The 23,744-nt window shown below is 39.8% G+C and overlaps 1 protein-coding gene across 1 annotated transcript in view; it reads left to right on the forward strand.

Moving 5' to 3' along the window:
- LOC132870649 (NACHT, LRR and PYD domains-containing protein 3-like) overlaps positions 1-23,744 on the forward strand; it is an 85,279-nt gene that overhangs the window by 26,215 nt on the left and 35,320 nt on the right. Inside the window, exons 8-11 of the mRNA XM_060904399.1 lie at positions 7,432-7,605; positions 8,909-9,082; positions 9,549-9,722; positions 21,131-21,304. Of these exons, the coding sequence (XP_060760382.1) occupies positions 7,432-7,605; positions 8,909-9,082; positions 9,549-9,722; positions 21,131-21,304 (696 nt within the window). The remainder of the gene's footprint in view (positions 1-7,431; positions 7,606-8,908; positions 9,083-9,548; positions 9,723-21,130; positions 21,305-23,744) is intronic.

Here is a 23,744-nt window from a genome sequence, read left to right on the forward strand (position 1 = left end):
GCATTTTAAAATCACCGAGGTCCGTGATGCGCAAAGTGTGCGCCGAAAAATGTCCGACGTATTTAAATGAGAGGGGTGAATTACACGCCACACAAGAGCTCAATTCCTGAAATTACTTTTAATGGTGTTTTAACTGAATATCATCAGTTTTGAAAAAAAAAATCATGTATGTGGTAAGAGTAAGAATAATTTAAGCTTGTTTAATGGTTTGATCTGGCCCAAGCAATGAGGACAAAAGATACCCAACCATGCAGCCTATGGAACTAAGATACATTAACAACTACATTAACTGGCATCCGTTACACCTACACACACAAAAAAAAAAAATTCTGGGGAAAAAAATCAGTATACACCACCATGTTTTAGGCAAAGTTATCCAAGGCAAACATAAATTGAAACTTTCTACTCTATTGCTTTGGCTTATTGAATGATTTATTTTTAAAATCACAAACAAGGCAGGCTACAACTGCACTGCTGCACATGTAGTACGGAGTAAACCTGAAAAGTAATCCCGATCTGCTCAGAGAGTCATATGAGCTCCTCTTGAGCTCCTCTTTAGCCTCTTTCAAGATATTGAATATAGGGTTTTGATGGCGCATCCTATATGGAAAGCCACTAGAGGCCAAACATGGCCACGTTCACATTACACCACAGGTTCCTGAATGTGGTCCTGGAATGCACCATTTTCCCCTGGTTCAGCTATAATCAGCTAATTAACTAATTATACCACAGTTCAGTAATATACAGACTCACTAATTTGATTGGTTGAGCAGCGTTCCATTAGTGCCTATGTTTATTATAACCGAACTGGGACGTTACCCCTTTTCGACCCACAGAGAATGGATTCTCTTCTTGTTCAAGGAATCCTGAATGGAATTGGTTCAAGAACCTGTTCCCTGTTGGTCGAAAAGGCGTACCTACTCATTCGTAAGGTTTTGTTGTTGTTGTTTTTTTTTTTTGTAGGCTGTAGCCACGATATCATCATGTTGTCAGAATCAATGTAACGCATCTCTCATAACCCGGGATGGAACAGTACTGTCGTGTGTGTGTGTGTGTGTGTGTGGGTGTATTATTTACCACCTGGGGGGGTCCGTATCGTGAAATACCGTGACCGAGGTCTTGAAAATACTGACCGAGGCCTCTGGGCCGACATCACGGTATTTCACGATACGGACCGACCTTAAGCTGGGAAATAATATATTTATTTTTTCATCTCATCTCATCTCATTGTCTCTAGCCTCTTCATCCTGTTCTACAGGGTCGCAGGCAAGCTGGAGCCTGTCCCAGCTGACTACGAAGTTCGAAATTGTAAATTTAACAGCTTGATGAAAGTGTGCTGATGGTTACCATGGAAACCCCGTGTCTCCTGCACTGCGTTCCTCCCCTGAGTCGCGCGTGCGCTCATTTGCTTTTGTGTTCTTGGTCTCAGAGCCGCGCGCACCAAACAGACAGAATCAATGTTTAACATCATTAACAATGCACTTTTTACGGAGACGTTTTAATGTTATTCTTTATTTTTTTTCCAGTTGAATATTTAGCCTACAAATGTATTTTCAGCTCTTAAAAATGACTGAGGTCCGGACCGCGGGGGTCTCAGAGCTGGCTGCGGCCATGGAGATGAACAAGACGCTAATAGGAAGATAAGACAGTTCAATGACAAATGGAAGTTCGGGTGAGACTGGCTAGTTCGTAGCAAAACCGAAAATACCATGTACTGTGAAGACTGTAGAAAGTCTGGCAAAGACAGGCACCAGTAATTTTAAACTCGAAACTATAAAGGACCACGAAAAGTCAAATGCACACATCAGTACTATAACATCAAAACAGGTGAAGATGGCTGGTCACTACAGGACAGCATTGCTTTCAGTCCCTGGGTGTCATGAAGTTGGCTGAGCTGGAGAGGATGGAGCTGCTGTTTAGAAACGTTCACGCGATTGGAAAGAAGTTGATCTTGCCCCAGCTATCAACTTATGGCCTGCTGGAAGCCTCGGGTCACGAAGACCATTTTTCATGGACCATTCAGACTCATCTGATGATGAATGTAATGAGGACATTTAATGTCTCTCTCTACACATGTTCACACACACACACACACACACACACACACACACACACACACTATTAATAGATAATACATAATATACATAATAATACTTGATGATGCACAATACTTGCATATCAAAACATCAAATGTTTTTCAATGATAAATGTTTTGAATTGGACTTTTAATATTGGAATCAGTTCAGTTGTACTGAATGTTATTTTTCATATTATATGATATTTCATATTGTAAGGGGCTTGAATTTGAGTTCAATAAACAGAATACTCTGTTTATATTTTTGTCTGAATTGGTTGAATGTTTTCATATAGGAAGCTACCTTAACAGCACTGAATACTTGAGTGCTACTGTCGAGATACATTATACGCTGCCATTCATAATTAAATCTAGATCTTCTGAACTTTAATGTATCATGGTGAATAAAAAAACTTCGATTTCCTGGCAACAAAATTGTGGCTAGTGAAAAGGCTGAATGGCTAGTGACTCGGAAAAACCACTAGCCAGAGTAGCTGGTGAGCAAAAAAGTTAATGTAAAGCCCTGGTCTGTGTGTCTCTTGCAGTGACGGTGCTGTATAAAAGGAATGAGAGAGCAGAGGAGTGGTGGTTTTTGGGACCAGAATACGACGATGTGTGCATGTGCCTGTGTGTGAGTGTGACTGTCCCAGTTGGGGAAGTGGTGCTGAAAAGCAGAATAAAAAGTTTTATTGAAACGCTAACAACAGCCTGCCGTACTTCTGTGCTCCACCCACATCTGGGCAGCTTCTACAAATATATTGGCCTTAAGAGGCATTTGGGAAGCCCACCCCTGGACTGTTTACCTGCTGTAGTGATGCAATACATCTTTTTCTTTTTTCTTTCTACCATTTTTATTGTCACATGCATTCTAATGTCATATCCAACCCATGTTTTAATTTGCCAATCACACTGCGACAATGGCGGCATGGTGGTGTAGTGGTTAGCACTGTCGCCTCACAGCAAGAAGGTCCGGGTTCGAGCCCCGGGGCCGGCGAGGGCCTTTCTGTGCAGAGTTTGCATGTTTTCCCTGTGTCTGCGTGGGTTTCCTCCGGGTGCTCCGGTTTCCCCCACAGTCCAAAGACATGCAGGTTAGGTTAACTGGTGACTCTAAATTGACCATAGGTGTGAATGGATGTCTGTGTCAGCCCTGTGATGACCTGGCGACTTGTCCAGGGTGTACGCAGCCTTTCGCCCGTAGTCAGCTGGGATAGGCTCCAGCTTGCCTGCGACCCTGTAGAACAGGATAAAGCGGCTAGAGATAATGAGATGAGACATTGTGACAATGCTATGCCATAGGTTTGACTCAGCAAACACCCCTTTTTTTTCTGGGAAATGACGTGATTCCATTTAAAGGAAGATGGTGTGTGCTGTAGTCTGTCTGCTACTCTTCACGAGTTCCCTTTGCTGTGTGCCTTCATTTTTTCTTTCTAGCGAAAATACCCGTAGTTGTACCATATGTTAAAACCAAAGGACTCTGTCATCAGCAGGAGAAAGGAACTTACAAACCCCTTGTTGTTGAAATGAGGAGGAAAGAAGGATTACCTTTTTCTCGTCGCTTGTCTGAAGCTGGAAAAAACCCAAAGTGTCACGAGTGCTAATTTCCCTGCGTTTAAGGCGGATCCCCTTCTTCAGCATCTTCGAAACTTTGCTGCAGATCACATCCTCCTTGTTAAACACCATCATCAGCTGGTGACAACACAGACAGAAGTGGAAGAGCTTGGGGATAACTCGAACCGGAGCGGTTATCGCAACGAATTCGAGATTGTTTGGGAGATTATCTGAGTTGTGAGTAGCAACACAAAACAGACTGACTTGACTAAACTTTTGGATATTTTGTTTGAAGGTTTCCTTTTTTTTGTTTATTTCTGATAAAATTGCGGGAAGAGGCTGCAAACTGGTGAACTGCATTGCTGGGTTTGAATAGAATTGAACTACAATGTGGGTATTTGGTGATTGGAATAATCCATGGGAACTGAACTGTGGGTGTTGGACTGATCTGGGGGAGAACAATATTGTGGCAGTGGGGGCGTGGTCAAGCATCAGTCTGTGACCGGAGGGCGGAGTCAGGGAAGGTAAGTGTCAGAATCGCTACACCTGATGTGAATTAAGCTGTGTTTGTGTGTCTTCCCAGCAACCACGCCCTATATAAGGAGAGAGAGGGCAGAGGAAGGGAGCTCTCTCCCGAACCAGATGTGTTATATGTGTGTATGCGTGTGGCTGGGAGAGTGTACGTGTGTCACTGAAAAGTGCAAAAATAAAGAGTTTTTGGAACTCAGTTCTGGCCTGCCGTCCTTCTGTGCTCCACCCACCCGCTCTGAAGTCTACAGTGGTGCCGAAACCCGGGACCGAGCACAGAAGGACGGCAGGCCAGAACGGAGTTCCAAAAACTCTTTATTTTTGCACTTTTCAGTGACACACGTACACTCTCTCCCAGCCACACGCACACACACATATATATATATATATATATATATATATATATATATATATATATATATATATATATATATACACACAAAAAAAAAAAAAAGACATCTGGTTCGGGAGAGGGCTCCCTTCCTCTGCCCTCTCTCTCCTTATATAGGGCGTGATTGCTGGGAAGACACACAAACACAGGTTAATTCACATCAGGTGTAGTGATTCTGCCACTTACCTTCCCTGACTCCGCCCTCCAGTCACAAACCGATGCTTGACCACACCCCCACTGCCACAAATATATTTATTAAACATACAAATTACTGATTTTGTGAATTATTTATGTTCTTTTCATTATGCGTTGGGGTGGTAATTAATTATTTAATTTAATTCTTGCTTATGATTTCAGTACTAAACCTTTTTTAAGTGTGTCTTAGATTAAAAGTAAGTATACTATACTCGTTAACCATTGGAAACAAGGACTCATGTGATACTTGAAGTTGATTGCATGTGTTCTTGTGCATTTCTCTCTTTGTTTGTTTAGGGTTTGTTTTGTTTTTCTTCTTTTGACTTGACCTGCATACTCCCTGACAAATTTAGCAGTATTCTACTACCTGGCACCCTGGCTTATTAGTAGACAAAAGAGAAGTGTTACACTGTCTTCACTTGTATTAATAAACACACCTTCTGCACTTGCATCCGTCTCCCAACTATCTCTGACAGAATACTTCACACTCCCTCATAAAGAGAAACACATTCACCTATTCATACGCCATGTTCAGGAACAAACTAATGTTAATGGCACTAAAACAGTGACCGTCTTGGTGCGGTTGGAGTGTTGGACTCGACTCGGATCAATATTGGACTCAAATTTTTTTTAATGACTTGGACTTGAACACTGGGGACTCGAGACTGGACTCGAGGTTTAGTGACTCGACTACAGCACTGACTCAAAGTGCAGACCTTCAGCTTTATTTTGAGGAAACTTGTCTCCAGATTGGGTGATAAGTGTTGAAATTACAGCACTGTTAATATGTGGTCCATCTTTTTTGGGGGATGAAAAGTAATTAGACAAATGAACATATTCATAAATTGCACTGACCTTTTTATTCCTCTTACACTGAGAGGTGAAATCATTGTTTTCAGGCTTTATGTCCATTTTTTTCTGAAATTCTTGTTCACACGCTGTCTCAAGAATGAGTGGCTAAATGTTTGTAGGATTTATATGGAATAATCATTGTTTACTTCTCTGATTCTACAATAATATAAATCTATAGTGTTCTATAAATGCACTCTGTAGACTCTGGAAAAACAAGTTTATTGCCCCTGTGTAGTGCACTATAAGTCTAGTAGAGAACCATCTGCGATTCAGTCTCTCTCTCTCTCTCTCTCTCTCTCTCTGATTAAAGTTCATGGTATCTCTGCTGTTCTCTGTTCAGCTTCAGCTGCTGTTGTTTTAATATCACACACAACAGAGGAGAGAAACTAAATATAACACTCAGTATTATCATTAAGGCGGCACGGTGGTGTAGTGGTTAGCGCTGTCGCCTCACAGCAAGAAGGTCCAGGTTCGAGCCCCGGGGCCGGTGAGGGCCTTTCTGTGCAGAGTTTGCATGTTCTCCCCGTGTCCGCGTGGGTTTACTCCGGGTGCTCCGGTTTCCCCCACAGTCCAAAGACATGCAGGTTAGGTTAACTGGTGACTCTAAATTGACCGTAGGTATGAATGTGGGTGTGAATGGTTGTCTGTGTCTATGTGTCAGCCCTGTGATGACCTGGCGACTTGTCCAGGGTGTACCCTGCCTTTCACCCATAGTCAGCTGGGATAGGCTCCAGCTTGCCTGCGACCCTGTAGAAGGATAAAGCGGCTAGAGATAATGAGATGAGTATTATCATTATTAAAGGTGGCGTATGAGATTTTTTTTCAGGAGTATTTTTTACCATATTGCTTGAAAAGCTCCTCACACCCATGTTGCAAGCAGTACAGTAGAAGGTTTGACCCAAAAATGAAATATTTTAATCCAGTCTACAGTGTGAAATAAAGGAAAAACGCCATCCAATCATATCGAGGTACCACCTCAAAATGATTGGATACTGACACGTCAATCAGACTGAAACCCGCGAGCAGCCCGCCCTTCTGTGTGTGTGTGTGTGTGTGTGTGTGTGTGTGTGTGAGAGAGAGAGCGAGCAGAGTGTCACAGAGCGCAGGATTCTCTCAGTGCGCTCCCTTCAAGCAACGGGGATTTACACGAAAACGGAATGAGATATTCACAAAATTCTTTCACAGTGAGCGCCACAAGGATCTCCTGAACACACTGATGTAATTTTTTTTGTCTGTAGTGTAAAGAATGAGGTCACTAGAGCGAGTTAAAAAAACCGAGTGACTTTTCTGCCAAGTTTTATAATGGAAGTCTATGTGGCTGGGCGGCTGTGATCTCCTCACTTTCAGGCTTCTCATTCAAAAACTGCAAGTCCTATCGTGTAGGTAGACACATTGTGTGAATCAGGACAAGTGTGGCTACTACTTTTGAGAAAATTATGTGTGTGGAGTGAAAATTGGGGCTGAAAATACAGTTTAAATGAGAAAGTTTGAGCTATTTTTCCAAGCTCTCTACACTCTGCTCCACTGGTGTGTAACGCAATAGACACCCATTATAAAGGCTGATTTTCTCAAGCTTTATAAGGGGGAGGAGGGGTGGAGACGCGGGGGGTGGGAGCATGGTGAAGGCGGGCATGTTTCTTTTCAAAATATGGCTTGCGGGAACTGTTATTCCAAAATCTCATACCCCACCTTTAATTACACTGTTAGTAAGAATAAACAGGTGATATTAAATCCTCATGACATTCTGAATAATAAAATTAATTTTACTCTCATCATCTTTAAAGTAAGAATTAAACCAAGATGAAAATCTGTTGATGAAGTGTGTGTCATTGTGTCTCTGCAGGTTGTGTGGTTGTGGTGTCTCAGATGAAGGCTGTGCTGCTCTGAGTTCAGCTCTGAGATCAAACCCCTCACACCTGAGAGAACTGGATCTGTCTAATAATAATCTGGGAGACTCAGGAGTGAAGTGTCTCTGTGCTGTACTGGAGAATCCTCACTGTAAACTGGAGACACTGAGGTAAGATCATCTCTCTGAGAGTCACATGACCTGCTCCTCAGTAAGACACATTCTCTAATAGTGAGACTGAAGCAGAGGTTTTAGGTTCATCATCAGTGTCTTGAGGAGGAAGATTGTTTCTGTTCACTGCACACTGATGATTTGTCACAGAGTCTTTGGGTTAGATGGACGTATGTGAGAAGCTGCAGCACAAAACGGGACTTGATCCGACTGCAATGTGTCTGAACTCACTGTGAAATTTACTACAACACTGTAACTAATCACACAAACTGCACCTGAGACTCAAACTAACTGCCCTCTGTGTGAGCTGCAGGGTTTAAAGCAGCAGTGACATGGTGGAAATAATCTCAGGAATATAGAGTTTAAAACTAAAATGAGACGTTAATGCCACAGAACTGATGCAGTGAAAAATAAAAAAATAAAAGACTTTGAAATAAAAATTAAAAAGGAGCAGAAAAGAACTTCCAATAAATTGAAACCCACAATAATCCTTTAATTTTTCAAATAGAGGTGATGAAAATGTTAAAATAGTAAATAATATTCCAGTCCATCTCGGTCAGTGGTGATTGCTTTAAGACGACACTGGAAGCCCGGCTTCCTCTCACATTTCATTAAAATACAGCAATGAAACGTTTCCCTAAGTGTCTATTTTATTCATCAGTCTTGGTGTTGTTCAATATTTGAGTGAATCAGATTGATGGAGTATCTCACTGCAATATCACGCTGTTTGTTCATTAAACTCACACTGTTTATTTCACCAAAGTGTCTATCTCGTCATTTTGAGCCTCGCCCAGATGCACCGCTTCACTGGGAGGGAATGGAGTGTGGGTGAGTGTGTTTTCACAGGGAAAAAAAAAACAGACCGGTGTTTATTGGACAATGCATTTGTTCATGTGTTTTTCTGGGCGCACGGCTTCTCCTAATTATGACTGGTCACTCTGTCAAGGGGGCGGAGCCTTATAACCATCTGCCAATCATTAAATCAGGAAAGAACATGATTGACATCTCAAACTTAAACATATTGGAGCCTGCAGTGGTGGAATAATTTGGCAATATTTCAGATAAATTGTAAATCTAAAGTTCTGTTTGATTTATTTGCATTAATTTCTGAAATTTGTTTCTGATTGTAACTCATGAGCTGTAACTTCCTTCTTCTGATCTCAGCTTAGCTACTTCCTTGGCATGGAATGGTGAAAATGCTAAGTCCATGGGAAAAAACACACACAAATAATTTAAAAAGACAAAGGAAATCTTGATACTCATAAACTGAGGCAGTGAAGTGTGTGTCACTGTGTCTCTGCAGGTTGTGTGGTTGTGGTGTCTCAGATGAAGGCTGTGCTGCTCTGAGTTCAGCTCTGAGATCAAATCCCTCACACCTGAGACAATTGAATCTGTCCGATAATAATTTCGGAGACTCAGGAGTGAAGCGTCTCTGTGCTGGACTGGAGAATCCTCACTGTAAAGTGGAGACACTGGGGTAAGATCATCTCTCTGAGAGTCACAATAACTCACTAAAGCAGCAGTTAATAGTTGTATACAGTGTTGTTTATCAATTAAACTTTTCTGTAAAAGTAAAACATGCATAACAAATATATTCGTCATGAAGTGATCGTTTCTCCTCAATCACTTTTACTTTAAATAAATCATTAAAACGTATTTACAATTAAATATGTGATCATTAAAAATCCAGTCAAGCAGAGATAAATTCTACAAAACCTGACTCTTCACTTCAACCTTTAAATTATTGACTTTTTGCTGAATCATTTGCACCTCGAGTAAACTTAATGTCAGTAACAGTGGGAATGTTTGAGTCATTATTAATAATAGCTTGTGATTGGTGAAGAGAATAGAGACAGTCCAACATGAGAGACATCATCTTCACAACCACTATTACACCAAGATGAAAATCTGTTGATGAAGTGTGTGTCATTGTGTCTCTGCAGGTTGTGTGATTGTGGTGTCTCAGATGAAGGCTGTGCTGCTCTCACTTCAGCTCTGAGATCAAACCCTTCACACCTGAGAGACCTGTATTTGACTGGGAATGAAATAGGAGACTCAGGAAAGAAGCTGCTCTCTGCTCTTAAGGATGATAAACATTACAAATTACAGACACTTGAGTAAGTAATAACCTTTTTAGGCAAATCTTTAAAAAAGTCATAATTTTACCTCATTATCATTTTTATTTAATTTCAGTAAATGTCACATGACCAGGCCATGAAATTAAACCAGTTTTAGAAATTTTCACTGTGTTCTATTTAATCCGACTTTTTCCTCCCAGTTGTCTTTAATGCTGTTTGTTGTTCAGTAAAATTGATTTAAAATTCATCTGAAAGCAGAAGATGGAGTCAGTCAGAGTCTCCAAAATGTCCCGTCTGAGTGCATGAGAGTGATTGTAAATGAACACCTCGTCTCCTTGTGACACCCTGCTGTCTCTGACTTCATCCTGCTGCTTTTGTCTGAATAAGATGATCTCGGCTTTTCCCTGTTTCTGATCAGCAGCACACTTTTTCTTCTCAACTCTCCTCAAAACTCAGTAAAATGATTATCTTTAATGCCACACTGGCACTAATATGCGATTTAAGGAGTCACTTTACTCACTCTGATACATTCCTGCTCTTGGGGGGGGGGCAAATTTAGAAAACTTTTAATCTTTTTTTGGTTCAATCTAGTGACTGCTGGAGCTGCAGTTGAACCTTAAATAGAAATGAAAGAAAGCATTAATTTTCAGTGTGAATTATATTGTATTGGGCATTTAACACAAATTTTATTTACTATCTTAATAAAATGTTGTAACAAATTTAAATTTAGTCTCTTATTCATTAACCAGAACTTTACAAATCACTGTTATCAATAAAATCTTCTACAAATTCCAGCAATAAAAGCTGAAACCTTAAATTATATTTTCTAGTGCACTTAAGACAAAAAAACAAAATACAAATTTCTGCAATCAAGTCCAATTACACAGAATACATCTTTACTATAAACAACAAAGATAAAAATGAGATTCAGCTGACTCTGAACGTGAGTGTGAATGGTTGTCTGTGTCTATGTGTCAGCCCTGTGATGACCTGGCGACTTGTCCAGGGTGTACCCCGCCTTTCACCTGTAGTCAGCTGGGATAGGCTCCAGCTTGCCTGCAACCCTGTAGAACAGGATAAAACGGCTACAGATAATGAGATGAGATGAGATGAGATGAGATGAGATGAGATGAGATGAGATGAGATGAGATGATGAGATGAGATGAGATGAGATGAGATGAGATGTTACCCTCCCCAGGAGTGGCCGGCCAACAAAGATCACTCCAAGAGCATGGCGTGTAATAGTCAGTGAGGTCACAAAGGACCCCAGGGTAATTTCTAAGCAACTGAAGGCCTCTCTCATGTTGGCTAATGTTAATGTTCATAAGTCCACCATCAGGAGAACACTGAACAACAATGGTGTGCATGGCAGGGTTGCATTTTTGCTCCTCTGCAGTTTTCTAAAGATGACGTGGACAAGCCAGAAGGCTATTGGAAAAATGTTTTGTGGACAGATGAGACCAAAATAGAACTTTTTGGTTTAAATGAGAAGCATTATGTTTGGAGAAAGGAAAACACTGCATTCCAGCATAAGAACCTTATCCCATCTGTGAAACATGGTGGTGGCAGGATCATGGTGGTGAATTCTAAAGGAAAATGTCAGGACATCTGTCCATGAACTGAATCTCAAGAGAAGGTGGGTCATGCAGCAAAACAACGAACCTAAGCACACAAGTCATTCTACCAAAGAATGGTTAAAGACGAATAAAATTAATGTTTTGGAATGGCCAAGTCAATGTCCTGACCTTAATCCAATGGAAATGTTGTGGAAGGACCTGAAGCGAGCATTTCATGTGAGGAAACCCACCAACATCCCAGAGTTGAAGCTGTTCTGTACGGAGGAATAGGTTAAAATTCCTCCAAGCCGGTGTGCAGGACTGATCACCAGTTACCGGAAATGTTTAGTTGCAGTTATTGCTGCAAAAGGGGGTCACACCAGGTACTGAAAGCAAAGGTTCACATACTTTTGCCACTCACAGATATGTAATATTAGATCATTTTCCTCAATAAGTAAATGACCATGTATAATAATTTTGTCTGGTTTTTTTAACTGGGTTCTCTTTATCTACTTTTAGGACTTGTGTGAAAATCTGATGTTTATGCAGAAATCTAGAAAATTCTAAAGGCTTCACAAACTTTCAAGTACCACTGTAGGCACTTTTACACCAACAGCCGAAAAAGTTAGCTGCAGATCCAGTGATGAAATTTTGGGGTTCTTGGAGACTCTTTTAGCATTAAACAGCCTGCTCTTGGGCTGAATTTCCTGGGTCAGCCAGGTCCTGGACAAATTGGCAGCTGTATGAAATCTATACCACTTCTAGATGATTTTCCTGACAGTGGAATGATTTCTTTCTAATAATTTAGAGATCTTTTTATAAATCCCTAGTCAGATTCATAGACATCCACAACCTTTTTTCTGAGGTCCTTAGAGAGCTCTTTAGATCTTGGTGTGATGACACCACACACCTCAATAGCAAATAAAACACCAGACCCAAAATGTCAGGTTTAAATAGCATGGGTTCCACCTGCACCTCCACCTGCAGGAGGTTCGAATCAGTGGCACCTAATCTGGAACTGTGAGCTTGACAGGAAGTTACATCACTTCCTCTGGCAGGAAATTTCAGAAAGGCAGTGAGGTGAGGAAAGGACTCTCCAAACATTTTTCCAAATTGGTTGGATTTATTGGTGAATTATGCCACCAAAAAAGAACTTTACAGCCGAGGAAGGCGAGGACATTAAAAAGTCACTCGACTTTCTGGCAGAAGAGGTTTCTGTTATTAAACAGCAACAGAAAACCATCACGGACCTGGTGACGGAAGTAAAGTCATTCAGGCTGCAGAACGCCGAGAAGGACCAGCGTCTCGCCCACCTGGAGAGCAGAGTTGCTGAATTGGAACAGTACACCAGGATGAACGACGTCATCGTCACTGGGATTCAAATTAAACCCCAGTCATATGCAGAAGCAGTGACAAGGGAGGGAGAATCTGATGAACTGGGCAGCAACTCCATGGAGCAACAAGTGTCGGCATTCCTACACTCGAAGGGAATCGATATTGATTGCAACAATGTCGAGGCCTGCCACATTCTACCCAGTAAAGACAAGGGAAACACTGCCATCATCATGAGATTCATCGCCGGAAACATAAAGCTACACTGCTGAAACAAGGAAGGAAACTGAAAGGAACAAACGTCTACATCAACGAGCACCTGGCAAAACGCAATGCTGACATCGCCAGAAAAGCATGACAACTGAAGAAGGAAAATAAAATTCAATCTACATGGATCACCAACTGCAAAGTATTCATCAAGCTGAATGGTACACCAGAGGAGGCAAGAGTTCTGGTCATACGAAACATCGAGGACTTGGACAAATACCAGTGATGCTATCAGGACTGTATGGTAATCAATATCGACGTGACACTACATCAAACTCAACCATGATACACACCGAAATAACACTTTCATCCATTACTCAGAACAGTACTCTGCTAAAGCAAATGCTTGTTGATTATGAAAACCTGGAACTGAAACCACATGAATTCACTGACCATAAACTACTGGATACAGAAAATGACACAGACCCGGACAATAACTTTTTCTCAGCCATTAATGACGATTGCCACTATTACACAGAGGAACAGTACAATCAGTCCACTAAGGCCCTGTCCACACGGCAACGGATTCAGGTGAATCTGATAAAATTGTTTATCGTTTCGGCCTGGCATCCACACGGCACTGGCGTTTTGGGTGCCCCAAAATGAAATCTTTTGAGAACGGTTTCCAGAGTGGAAAAATCTGGCAACAGCGCCATTGCAAAGTCGTCTGGATGAGTAGAACGGATTTGTTTATGATGACGTCACAACCACATGACTGTGAGTGCTTCACGCTGGGTAGAAGTGTAACGAACTCGATGCGAGTTGTCAACAAATAAAAAGGAAAATAAGGAGCGATCTCACCTCTTCAGATGTTGGTTTAAGTCTGACAATACATTCCTCAAAAAGGGCGTAGAAGAACAAAGTAATCCATCAACGTGTAGCATTCAATTTATTCCGGACCATTAAAGAATTCTGGAGGATATCAGAATGTTGGCGTATCGGCTTCCATCTACCCCCATTCATTCCTCTTTCTGCGCCTCCATTCAAAAAACGAGCACGTGATTTAAAGGGACTATATCCATAGGATAGGGAGTGAGAAGGTGTGTGCGTGTGACAGTGACAGGGTGAGTGACAGGGAAGAACCTAGGCTCATGCTCGCCCTGAATTTCTCTTAAAGTGAAGGCAGAAGAACATTCAGCGCCTGGCCAGGCTTTCTATATATTAATTTACATAGACGTTTTAATATGAAATATAAATAAGTGTCTTAGACAATAGATACTATTTTATGCTACTGATTAATAATCAAAACTTTATGTGGCTGATGCTACAGAAGAAGGGGTTTATGGACATGCGTCATACTTCTTCTATTGTTCTGGTGTCTCCGATGGGACCGTCTTACAGCGCATGTAGACGTGTGGCATGTGTATTGCATCGTTTTCAGCAAGCGTTGCGTTGCCATATGTACCTGATATTTTACTGATCCGTTGCCCATGTGGACACGATATTTAAAAAAAAAAAAATCTCGTTGCCGTTGTCGTGTGGATGTAGCCTAAGGCTGTGGGAAAATTATCAATAATACACTTCAACAGCAGAAGCATGTACGCTAACTTCAAACACATTAAGAAATACTTAAGTCAGTTTACTCATCCATTCAGCATAATTGCCATATCGGAGACCTGGATTGACCTGGAGAAAGGAGTAAATTTTGAACTGGCTGGATATTAATTTAATTATATAAACAGGAAAAATAAAGGTGGAGGAGGAGAGGTGGTGTATGTGGACTGTAATTTGAATTATAAGTTAATAGATGGCATGACAGTGGTGATTGATAACTTATTAGAATGTTTAACAATCGAAATTAATATTGAAAAAAGTAGAAATGTATTAATTAGCTGTATATATAGAGCGCCAGAAACTAGTATAGAGGCGTTTAAGGACTGGGTAGAAAAGACATTTACAGTAGATAATAAAGTTATCTTCATTTGTGGGGATACTAATATTGATCTGTTGAACCCTAATAAGCACAGTATGACTGAGGAATTAATTAATACCATGTACAGTATGAGTCTCCACCCAAAAATCACCAAACCCACCAGAATTACTGACCACAGTGCTACCTTAATAGATAATATATTTACCAATGATATAGATAATAACATTATAAGTGGAATATTAATCAGTGATATTAGTGATCATCTACCAGTTTTTACAATTTATGACTGTAATCATAAGAGAAATGTGACAGACCATAAACTTAAGTATAGAAGAGTTAGGACTGAGGAAGCCATGTTTGCATTAAATAATGATTTATTAATACAAGACTGGGAATCAGTTTATATAGAGAATAGCATTGGTAGAGCATATGATAACTTTTTAAGTATATTCAAAGTATTATATGATAATAATTGCCCACTGAAGCAATATAGTACAAAACAAAACTATAATGACCAATCTTGGATTACTAAGGGATTACAAAATGCCTGTAAGAAGAAAAACACTCTATAGAGAATTTATTAAATTAAGAACCAAAGAGGCAGAAAATAAATATAAAAAATATAAAAACAAGTTAACGAGTATCATAAGGAGATGTAGGAAGGATTATTATGGCAAATTAATATATAATAGCAAAAATAATATAATATTAAAGGAATATGGAATATATTAAATAGTATTATAAAAGATGGCTCTGGACAAACACATTACCCTAAATACTTTAATGACAAAGGTATCGAAAATTATAACATGGATGTAGTTGCTAATAGTTTTAATAATTTTTTTGTTAATGTTGGACCAAGATTAGCTCAAAATATCTCTGATCCAGTAACAGATGATGATTGTATAGATAATATTATAAAGAGGAATTCTTGTTCTATGTTTCTTACACCAGTAGATGAGAAGGAAATTATTGATATAGTTAATAAATGTAGTAATAAAATATCCACAGATTGTAATGATATTGATATGAAACTAGTGAAAACTATTATTGGGGGGATTTCTAAACCATTAACATACATCTGTAACTTGTCATTTCAAACCGGTACATTTCCAAGTAATATGAAAATAGCAAAAGTAATTCCATTGTATAAATCTGGGGACAAACACAACTTCACAAATTACAGACCTGTTTCTTTACTTCCTCAATTCTCCAAAATTCTTGAAAAACTATTCAATAACAGATTAGATAAATTCATTGAAAAATACAAACTACTCAGTGATAGTCAATATGGATTTAGAGCAAATAGATCAACAGAGATGGCACTAATGGAGTCAATTGAAGAAATCAGTAACTCTATAGATGATAAGAAATATGTCGCTGGGATATTTATTGATCTTCAAAAAGCTTTTGATACTATTAATCATGATATATTAATTAATAAGATGAAACAATATGGGATAAGGGGAGTTGTATTAAATTGGATAAGAAGTTATTTGAGCAACAGGACACAATTTTTGAAGTTGGGTGACTGTCTCAACTCGTTTGAATATTGATTGTGGTGTCACTCAGGGGTCAGTATTGGGTCCTAAACTGTTTATTCTTTATATAAATGATGTGTGCAATGTATCAAAGATATTTAAGATGGTATTATTTGCAGATGATACAAATATGTTTTGTTCTGGAACAAATTTACATGAGTTAGAAAACATAATCTCTTCAGAATTGTGCAGGTTAAAAAGTTGGTTTGATCGAAATAAATTATCATTAAATCTGTCTAAAACAAAAATCATGTTATTTAATAATCATAAAATAAATAGGGCAATAAATGTACAGGTAGATGGTGTTGATATTGAAAGAGTTTCTAATAATAAATTTCTTGGGGTAATAATAGATGATAGAATTAATTGGAAATCACATATAAAATACACACTAATTAAACTATCAAGAAGCATATCTGTGTTGAGTATAGCTAAGCACGTCCTGGACTATAATTCACTCCACATTCTTTACTGTTCCCTGGTTTTACCGTACTTAAATTACTGCTCAGTGGTGTGGGGAAATACATATAAATGTTCACTTCATGCAATAACTATACTTCAAAAAAGAGCTATAAGAATAATTCATAGTGCTGGTTACCAAGATCATACTAATTCACTATTCTTAAATTCAAAATGTTTAAAATTCAGGGATATTATAGAATATAAAACTGCCTTAACAATGTACAAAGTAAGGAACTATAAAGTACCAAGGAATATTCAAACAATGTTCTCGGATAGAGAGGGGGGCTATAATTTTAGGGGGAAATTGAAATTTAAAATTCGCAGTGCTAGGACAATGTTAAAAATGTTCAGTATTTCTATTTGTGGAGTAAAGCTATGGAACAGTTTGAATGTGGAGCTCATGAAATGTACAACTATAAACCAGGTCAAAAAAAGGTATAAGGAACAGATTATTATGAGGTATAGGGAGGAGGAATTACAATAACATTCTATTGATAATATAAGTGTATATATGTGGGTATGGGTACATATGGATATATTATATAAAATGTGTCTCTCTCTCTCTCTCTAAAAAAATCTCCTTCTCACCCCCGGCGGGGGGGTGGTATCCATGTCATCCTCAAGCTCGGGTCCTCTACCAGAGGCCTGGGAGTTTGAGGGTTCTGCGCAGTATCTTCGATGTTCCTAGGACTGCGCTCTTCTGGACTGAGGCTTCAGATGTTGTTCCTGGGATTTGCTGGAGCCACTCTCCCAGTTTGGGGGTTACTGCCCCAAGTGCCCCCACTACCACGGGGACCACGCAACCCTTGACCTTCCACATCCGTTCCAGCTGCTCTTTCAACCCTTGATACTTCTCAAGTTTCTCATGTTCCTTCTTCCTGATGTTGGCGTCAGCTGGGATCGCCACATCTATCACCACCACCCTCTTCTGCTCTTTGTCCACCACCACTATGTCCGGTTGGTTAGCCAGGATCTGTTTGTCAGTCTGGAAGCTGAAGTCCCACAGAATCTTGGCCCTGTTGTTCTCAGCCACCTTCTGTGGTATGGCCCATTGGGACTTGGGTATTTCTATTCCATACTGGTTGCAGATGTTCCTGTATACTATCCCAGCCACTTGGTTGTGCCTCTCCATGTACGCTGATCCAGCTAGCATCTTACACCCTGCTACTATGTGCTGGACTGTTTCAGGGGCTTCTTTGCACAGTCTGCATCTTGGGTCTGATCTCCTCTGGTAGATCCTGGCCTCTATGGCTCTTGTGCTTATGGCCTGTTCTTGTGCTGCCATGATTAGTGCCTCTGTGCTGTCTGTCAGTCCTGCATTATCCAGCCACTGGTAGGATTTCTTGATATCAGCCACTTCCTCTATCTGACGGTGGTACATGCCATGTAGGGGTTTGTCTCTCCAGGTTGTCTGTTCCTCCTCCTCCTCTGCACTCTCATCAGGGTTCTGCTGCCTGAGACATTCACTTAGCAGTTCATCCTTTGGGGCCATCTTTCTGATGTATTCTCGGATTTTTGATGTTTCATCCTGGACCGTGGTCTTGACGCTCACTAGCCCTCGGCCTCCCTCTTTCCGCTTAGTGTATAGTCTCAGGGTGCTGGACTTGGGGTGGAACCCTCCATGCATGGTGAGGAGCTTTCTAGTCTTGATATCTGTGGCTTCTATCTCCTCCTTTGGCCAGTTTATGATACCAGCGGGGTATCTGATGACTGGTAGTGCGTACATGTTGATGGCTCGGACCTTGTTCTTACCATTCAGCTGACTTTTCAGGACCTGCCTTACTCTCTGGAGGTATTTGGCTGTGGTTGACTTCCTTGTGGCCATATATAATATGCATAATTGTATATAATATATAAGCACAATATGCATAATTATGATATGGGTGTCTGTGTATGTATGGATGTGTATAGTTATAGGTATGTGTACATGTATGTACTGTATATACAGTGGTGCTTGAAAGTTTGTGAACCCTTTAGAATTTTCTATATTTCTGCATAAATATGACCTAAAACATAATCAGATTTTTACACAAGTCCTAAAAGTAGATAAAGAGAAAGAGAACCCAGTTAAACAAAAGAGACAAAAATATTATTCTTGGTCATTTATTTATTGAGGAAAATGATCCAATATTACATATCTTTGAGTGGCAAAAGTATGTGAACCTTTGCTTTCAGTATCTAGTGTGATCCCCTTGTGCAGCAGTAACTGCAACTAAATGTTTCCAGTAACTGTTGATCAGTCCTGCACACCGGCTTGGAGGAATTTTAGCCCAATCCTCCATACAGAACAGCTTCAACTGTGGGATGTTGGTGGGTTTCCTCACATGAACTGCTCGCTTCAGGTCCTTCCACAACATTTCCATTGGATTAAGGTCAGGACTTTGACTTGGCCATTCCAAAACATTAACTTTATTCTTCTTTAAACATTCTTTGGTAGAACAACTTGTGTGCTTCAGGTCATTGTCTTGCTGCATGACCCACCTTCTCTTGAGATTCAGTTCATGGACAGATGTCCTGACATTTTCCTTTAGAATTCACTGGTATAATTTAGAATTCATTGTTCCCTCAATGATGGCAAGCCATCCTGGCCCAGATGCAGCAAAACAGGCCCAAACCATGATACTGCCAACAACATGTTTCACAGATGGGATAAGGTTCTTATGCTGGAATGCAGTGTTTTCCTTTCTCCAAACATAACGCTCCTCATTTAAACCAAAAAGTTCTATTTTGGTCTCATCCGTCCACAAAACTTTTTTTCCAACAGGCTTCTGGCTTGTCCACATGATCTTTAGCAAACTGCAGACCAGCTGCAATGTTCTTTTTGGAGAGCAGTGGCTTTCTCCTTGCAACCCTGTCATGCACACCATTGTTGTTCAGTGTTCTCCTGATGGTGCACTCATGAACATTAACATTTGCCAGTGTGAGAGAGGCCTTCAGTTGCTTAGAAGTTATCCTGGGGTCCTTTGTGACCTCACCGACTATTACATGCCATGCTCTTGGAGTGACCTTTGTTGGTCGGCCACTGCTGGGGAGGGTAACAGTGGTCTTGAATTTCCTCCATTTGTACACAATCTGTCTGACTGTGGATTGGTGGAGTCCAAACTCTTTAGAGATGGTTATGTAACCTTTTCCAGCCTGATGAGCATCAACAACGCTTTTTCTGAGGTCCTCAGAAATCTCCTTTGTTCATGCCATGATACACTTCCACAAACATGTGCTGTGAAGATCAGACTTTGATAGATCCCTGTTCTTTAAATAAAACAGGGTGCCCACTCACACCTGATTGTCATCCCATTGATTGAAAACACCTGACTCTAATTTCACCTTCAAATTAACTGCTAATCCTAGAGGTTCACATACTTTTGCCACTCACAGATATGTAATATTGGATCATTTTCCTCAATAAATAAATGACCAAGTATTATTTTTGTCTCATTTGTTTAACTGGGTTCTCTTTATCTACTTTTAGGACTTGTGTGAAAATCTGATGATGTTTTAGGTCCTATTTATGCAGAAATATAGAAAATTCTAAAGGGTTCACAAACTTTCATGCACCACTGTATGTATTGTATGTGTGTATATATGCATAACATAAGTATCTGTATATATGATTTGATTTGTTCGATATTATACCATGTTGGTATGTTTTCTTTTTTTGTTGATTTTGTTTTCTTTTGTATATGTAGTTTATTATGGTGGAAAGTGACGTTTGATTAGCGGTGGTATAGAGGGTTAGGATTTGCTAAGCTATTTACTTCTTCCTAATCCTTTCCGAACATTATGTTACTGCCTTGTGGCTACGCTATTCTGTTTGTTTATGATGATGTTTTGATGATTGCATTTTTTATTTTTATTTTGTTTTTTATATCTTCTTTACTGTTCGGAATAAAGCAACCAATCAAAAAAAACCATCTGATTCCAATTTTACAGACTTCAGATTGTGATAAATGTAAGGATATACTTGCGTATTTCTGACTGATTTTTGTTTTTAATTATGAAAATAACTAAAAAATGTAAATTTTATGTGTCGTTTGTTGGAGAATATCATTTTTATCTTTCGGTACTGTATCTAAAGGGTGAAATGTTTGCTTGTAGAAAAATATTGAGAAGTCTATAATTTCCATGGATGTACTTATTTTTTTACATGACTGTATGTGAGCATTAAAAATAAAGTCAAGCAAAGATAAAGGTTCGAGTGAAGAGTCAGGTTTTGTAGAATTTATTGACATTTTGCTGAATCATTTGCACCTCGAGTAAACTTAATGTCAGTAACAGTGGTAATGTTTGAGTCATTAATAATAGCTTGTGATTGGTGAAGAGAATAGAGACAGTCCAACATGAGACGTCATCTTCACAACCACTATTACACCAAGATGAAAATCTGTTGATGAAGTGCGTGTCATTGTGTCTCTGCAGGTTGTCTAAATGTGGTGTCTCAGATGACAGCTGTGCTGCTCTGAATTCAGCTCTGAGATCAAACCCCTCACACCTGAGAGAACTGAATCTGACTAATAATAATCTGGGAGACTCAGGAGTGAAGCGTCTCTGTACTGTACTGGAGAATCCTCACTGTAAACTGGAGATACTGGGGTAAGATCATCTCTCACACGGGCTGAATGAAACGAGGCAGTGAGACATATTTTGTCCTTCAGTCTTTAACTTTGACACAACACAATTAATTCACTCAAGAATCTGGTCTTAAAAAAAAAGTCTTGATGCAGTCCAGGGACAGTTTTGGGGCGGGGCATATCCCAACCCAGGACCCCTCTAAATCCAGCCCTGACGTGGATATAAATAATTATTGTGGGTTTTTTAAATATTGTTTTCCTCAGTATATTGTTGATGAAATTAAATAATGAAGATGAGCTCAAAGCAGGCTTGTAGTACTGGAGTCCAGGACTCGGACTCAAGTCCGACTCGTGCCCTAATTTTGAGGACTCGTGACTTGACTTGGACTCGAGCACTGATGACTTAGACTCGGACACATGCATTAGGACTCGGAAATTGGAGACAAGGACTCAGAATTTTTCTTTATTTTTTGTAACATGCCATAATAATTTTGCCATAAGATATTTATATCTACATTAATTTTTATACGAATTTTGTGCAAGAGTATCAAACCTGCGCGCCTTGGCGCATGCATCTCTGGTGCGGTCCGGACGTCGCAGGGGCCACAAACGACTCGCACCTGCACAGGATTAAGGCGCAATCAGCACGCCTAAATAAAAACTGTGAAAACACACTTACTTTGCAAAGTATTGAGTTCCATTGCTGACACATTACTGAGGCTTATTTCCTTGTTTGGTTTCCTGATCCCTGATTTCCTGTTTCTTGTCTTTGATTCTGCCGAGTCTCCGATAGCCTGTTTGTGCTTCGCTTGATCTATCGCCTGTTTCACCGTTTTACGATTTTGCCTGCTGTTCTGGGGTCGGTTTCCCAATAACGTTACCCTTTAGAGCTAAAGAGAGAGTTGAGAGACTTTCAGAAATAGACGTTGTCTCTGTATGTGGTTTTCCTGAACTCACTCGTCAGAAGGAGTCTAAATCGCAACATTACGAAGTGCTTCTTTGCAATGCACGTCCCCAATATAGGCATGAGTAGTTGCTAAATCCAGTCCAGTAGGTCACAAGGCGTTCGATTTTTTTTTTTTACCAAAAAACAATGACCAGTGACAGTGACAAGCATTTTAAAATATGTTAAAATATTGTATTGTCATTGAGCATTACATATCTAATGTGGTAATTAATAATTGAAATTATTTTTCATTTTTGGGCAACATTATTTTTTTTTATTCCAAGCGTTTTTTTTTAAATAAATGAATAAATGTTCACACTAAAGAATGGGCAAATAATAAAGTAAATAAGTAAATGTGTTCCCCGTGCCCACTCATTTCACTATTACTCAAACATACACTCAGGATTATTTCAAGTGTTATCCACAATGCCAAGTTGGCAATGTTCTCCCTTATATGTGTGCAGAGAGAGAGAGAGAGGTTTTAATCTGTGTGTAGCCTACCTAAGGAGGTTGACGTGACCATGTATAATAAAAAATACCTCTGTAAGCCTGGTGCACACGGGCGATTTTTCCGTCGCTTGGTTGTGCAACTTTTTTACGCAAGTGAAAAATTGCTGTGTGCAGATATTTGCGACGGCTTTTTTTTTTTTGGTGGCAAGAGATCGCAGGTATCAAACGTGCTTGATATTCTGTGACAAAAAATTGCCAGTCACTGACTTGTTGCACAGATATCGCCACGTGTGCGTCTCTTTGCAGTAATGAAGCGATCACCTCTAAAGGCTAAGCCAATCTTCGCATGCGAAGTAGTTACATGACTTGCATCCCCCTCCCGAAATTGCCCACTGGTCACAGACATCGCGTACACGAGAGGGGGAATTTGTGTCCAAAAATCGCAATACGCTTGTGACGAGAAGTCGCCCATGTGTGCCGGGTTTAGGTTCACACAGATCAAAACCTCTCTCTCATGCACTCACTCTCTCTCTCTCTCTCACATGCACAATGTTAGAGGGGCAGAAATTTGTCTCATTTATTACACTAAATTAGATAATCACTGGCCTTATGGAGTTTCATCAAATTTAAATGTAGCGAAATCAATGTGACATTCCGATATCCATATGTGATTCCAGACCATATTGAAATATATTCATAATGTTTTTCATATTTCAATGTTGATGTAATAATTAACTCTATATTAAATATATCAATATATGTTAAATATATTAAAGACACTCTTAGCCTTAAGAGGCTTTCGGGAAACCCACCCCTGGATTGTTTGCCGTCTTCACTTGTATTAATAAACACACCTTCTGCACTTACCTCCATCTCCCAACCATCTCTGACAGAATACTTCACACTCCCTGATAAAGAGAAGCACATTCACCTGTTCATACGCCATGTTCAGAGACAAACTAACGTTAATGGCACTAAAACAGTCACCATCTTGGTGCGGTTGCAGTGTTGGACTTGACTTGGACTCGACTCGGATCAATAATGGACTCGAATTTTTCTTTTTTAA

This window comes from Neoarius graeffei, chromosome 22 (assembly GCF_027579695.1).
Source record: "Neoarius graeffei isolate fNeoGra1 chromosome 22, fNeoGra1.pri, whole genome shotgun sequence".
Lineage (NCBI taxonomy): Eukaryota > Metazoa > Chordata > Actinopteri > Siluriformes > Ariidae > Neoarius > Neoarius graeffei.